Consider the following 3,851-nt stretch of genomic DNA (forward strand, 5'->3'; position numbering starts at 1 on the left):
GATTGAAGTACAGTCAAAAATAATAAATTCCTATAAGTGCTAGCATACATTTTAAATAAAAAAATACAAATTTAAGGCATTAGCAATGCTAGCAAAAAGGTGAATACAGATAAAGTATTTTAGATATTTTTTACATTATTTAATAGCTAAATATAACTTGAGATATAGTAGAAAAGAATAAATTCCACTCAGAGTTAGCAAATTTCCAATAAAAACTAAAAAAAATTGCAAGTTAGGCTAAACGTATTAGCAATAGCTAGCAAAAAAGGGAAAATAGGGTAAATATAGTTTGTATTTTTGATGTCTTGAAACAAATTGATAGCATTTGTAGTGTCAATATAGTCATAAACGTGATAAAATAATACATATATAACAATAAGCTAAAGGCTAAAAATTAGCTAAAACGTGCTAAACTTAAAGTTATATTTTGAATTTTTTGTTGTTTTATTTTTAAAACTAATACATTTTTATTGTTTTTTAAAGGATAAATATGTTCAAAATATAGTCAAAAGCAATTACAACATTTTTATACAAAGACATTTTTTTAAAAAACGAGTTAAAGTACGGTGTTTTTACGGATTTAAAAACCTTTATTTTACCTGACGAGTGTGCGAACGTTCGCATCCTCCACACCCCCTCCCCTCCCCTCCCGCCGTTCATCTGTACGCGCGCGTGCTCGCCTCCCTGCGCTCTGATTGGACAGCGTCGCCTCCGTTCTGGACCGTCTCTTTCACCCGATTGGTCTGCCGTGTTACGCGCGCACGTGCTTCCGGCTGGGTGTCAGAAAATGAAAATAAAAAAAAAAGAAGAAGAAGAAAAAAAAGGCGGCACGCACGCGCGCGGGGGGGAGATAACGGTTTTTGTGAGGAGCAGATTCAGAGATATTTACGCTGCGGCGGGGAGAAGCCGCGGCACTGCGTCCTGCGTGGATGTCGGCTCTGCCAGCAGACATGTCGCCTCTGTAGGTGATAGAAGCAGCCAGCGCAGACACTCGGGCTTGTTTGTGAATGCTGACCGTCTAAACTGGATACCGAAGAGGGGCGGGAGCAACAAGTGGAGTTTGGCGTGGAGAGGCCGACATTTCTGCCCCATCACCAGCCATGGAAGAGCGCAAGGAGCCCGGCAGCGGCCGGGATTCCACCGAGGACGAGAGCATGTCGCTGTCGCCGAACCTCCCCTCCCCTGCCATGATTCTGCCCCACCAGGCGGCCCAGCAGGCGCACAGAACCACGAACTTTTTCATAGACAACATCCTCCGACCGGACTTCGGCTGCAGGAAGGAGCCGGGCTACCGCAGCCAGACGGCGGGCAGAGAGAACGTCAACCCGCTGGGGGCGAGGCCGCACGCCGGCAGCCTCTGCCTGGACTCGAACTGCAGCAGCGACAGCACCTCGTCGTCGCCCGCCTCGTCGTCGTCCTCGTCGCCGTCGTCCAAGCAGAGCTCGGCGAAGCAGGGCGAGGCGGCGGGCGCCGGGACTGGCAGATATGCGGACAGCCCGTCATCTATTATGGTTGTGAGCGGCAGCAACGGAGCGTCTCCGCCGATAACGAAGGAGAGCCAGCCGCTGCTGTGGCCCGCCTGGGTTTACTGCACTCGGTACTCGGACCGGCCGTCATCTGGTAAGGCGCTGACAGTCCCGCCGCGGCCCTACGGACTACTTTTTACGACTTTCGGGGTCCTTTAGCACCTATTATAATTCACTTTACGTCTAAAATTATATATATTTTAAAATCCTTATAAAGTCATATAGTTGATTTTTATGTATTATTACTAAAAACATTAAATTAACGCTTCTAAATTTCAAAATAAAAGTGAGCTACTTTATAGATTGCTTAAAAATTGCTTGGGTGTGTACATTTATTTCTTTAAAAAAGAAGAAAAGAAGAAAAAATAAATATTAAACATATATACAAATAAAGTAACACCAAAAACCAAAATATTGTTACAAAATGTATTATTTTACCTTAAATGTACATTTATTTCCAAAAACAAACAATATAATTTATGATAAGTTACTTTATTTTGATTATAAGTTACAAATTATTAAAAAATAATTCATGTGGTTAAATATTTATTTACTTTAATGCAGCTGAGAGGCTCCAAAGTTGACCTTATAAGAAAAAATACTATTAAAAAGCTAAATTAACTTAAGTATTAATATATGTACAAATATATACAAACTCTAGCATATGACACAGAACATGTAAGTGTTTTGTCAGTATTTATTTGTAGGTTTTGTCCTTTTACTTGAATTTTTAAATAAAGTTTAATTTGTTTTTGGATGCTATAATAGACTATAACGCTATAACCCGGCAGTTATAACATTTTTATACTCGTTGTATGTTAATTAACAAAATAAAAGTACCTTTTTGACTATTTATTGTAAAAAAGTACATGCTTTTATTTTGGTGATATATTATTTTCCTAAATTATTTAAAATAATTGTATTTTTTTGAAGCGTTTTAAAGCATGTTATTTAATAATATATGTCGGTTGTAGCTTGTTTAGTTATTTGATTAGTTGTGAGTGAAGGTGCGCCGTCCTCTCTTCTGATTGGCTGATTCGTCTCCCGCACACCTGTCATTAATTAGTTAATAATCAGCCTCTGGAGTGTGAGGAAATAAGTTGAGATTAAATCATATTTAAGAGAATTTATTGAAAAGTTTGTGTGTTTTTTTATGTATAATATAAATAAATATTATTAGGATGGGCGCGCGTCGCCACGGCACGCGCGCAGGAGCGTCTCCCAGCCTGTAAATAAACATTTCATTCCCACTGTTGTTTCCACACCAGGGCCGAGGACACGGAAACTGAAAAAGAAGAAGAACAGCAAGGAGGACAAGCGGCCGCGGACGGCGTTCACGGCCGAGCAGCTGCAGAGACTGAAAACCGAGTTTCAGGCCAACCGGTACATCACGGAGCAGCGGAGACAGTCTCTGGCGCAGGAACTCAACCTGAACGAGTCCCAAATTAAGATCTGGTTCCAGAACAAGCGGGCCAAGATCAAAAAGGCCAGCGGCTACAAGAACGGGCTGGCCCTGCAGCTCATGGCCCAAGGACTCTACAACCATTCTACCACCACCGTGCAGGAGGAGAAGGACGAGAGCGAGTGAGGAGCGCGCGCGCGCGCAACGGACGCTATTTAAAAACAACAACAACAACAAAAAAGACAGATTTCTGTTTATGTGAACGGTATATGGACATAATTATATAAATGAACGATCGTTATTAAAGTTTATATAGCCACAGTTATCATGTGTTTGGTTTCAGGCGCATCCGGATCTTTTATTTTTATTTTATTTTATTTTTTTAAAGTACCCCTCATGTTTGCGCCACATTTTTTTCCCCGCAACGAATCAACCCACAAGCCAAAGATTTTTAATATGTTCAAATGTAGTCTGAAATAAACAAAAAAAGGAAGCAAACGTATTAAAAAAATCGTCTTTTCATGTTTTTTAATGAGTAAAAATGCCTAAATATGAAATTATTTATTTTTTTCTAAATAGAAGGACTTTAATAGCTAATTGAACCCAAAAAGTAAAAAAATTAGTATAATTGAAAAATAATCTTGTTTGTGACGTCATAGCCTCTTAGATAAAAGTTAGCTCATTTACGACACTTTCAGGTGTTTTTTTTGCTTTCTCACCCGCGGATGAGGCGTTCACGGGCCTCTTTGGCTCGTGCTGCGTTCAAGTTCAGCTCATTTTCCACAAACATTCCACAAAACTCTTTCTTTAAACTATTTTTTTGTTATTTTTTTATGTCTTAGTCATGGCGTCTGCTCTGAAGAGGAACAAAGAAAAGGTTTTTATAAATTGTCCTGTAATGACAGTCCCTGCAGCATCTCCTG

The 3,851-nt window shown here is 40.0% G+C and overlaps 1 protein-coding gene across 2 annotated transcripts; it reads left to right on the top strand.

Moving 5' to 3' along the window:
- Positions 1-476: 476 nt before the first annotated feature.
- en1b (engrailed homeobox 1b) lies at positions 477-3,253 on the top strand. Of its 2 annotated transcripts, none has more exons than XM_024294352.2 (2): positions 477-1,620; positions 2,783-3,253. In XM_024294352.2, exons 1-2 carry the CDS (start codon positions 1,101-1,103, stop codon positions 3,112-3,114), a joined length of 852 nt encoding a protein of 283 aa, XP_024150120.1. In that variant the 5' UTR covers positions 477-1,100; the 3' UTR covers positions 3,115-3,253. The 2 variants fall into 2 exon arrangements, with proteins under 2 accessions (XP_024150120.1, XP_024150121.1); XM_024294353.2 differs by having other exon boundaries at positions 478-1,620; positions 2,795-3,253.
- Positions 3,254-3,851: the final 598 nt, after the last annotated feature.

This window comes from Oryzias melastigma, linkage group LG2, assembly GCF_002922805.2.
Source record: "Oryzias melastigma strain HK-1 linkage group LG2, ASM292280v2, whole genome shotgun sequence".
NCBI lineage: Eukaryota > Metazoa > Chordata > Actinopteri > Beloniformes > Adrianichthyidae > Oryzias > Oryzias melastigma.

Bases quoted from the DNA above. Each gene is read 5' to 3' on its own strand.
- en1b (XM_024294352.2), top strand. From the start codon at position 1,101: ATGGAAGAGCGCAAGGAGCCCGGCAGCGGCCGGGATTCCACCGAGGAC. The intron at 1,621-2,782 runs GTAAGGCGCTGA...TTCCCACTGTTG, and splicing joins CTCGGACCGGCCGTCATCTG to TTTCCACACCAGGGCCGAGG.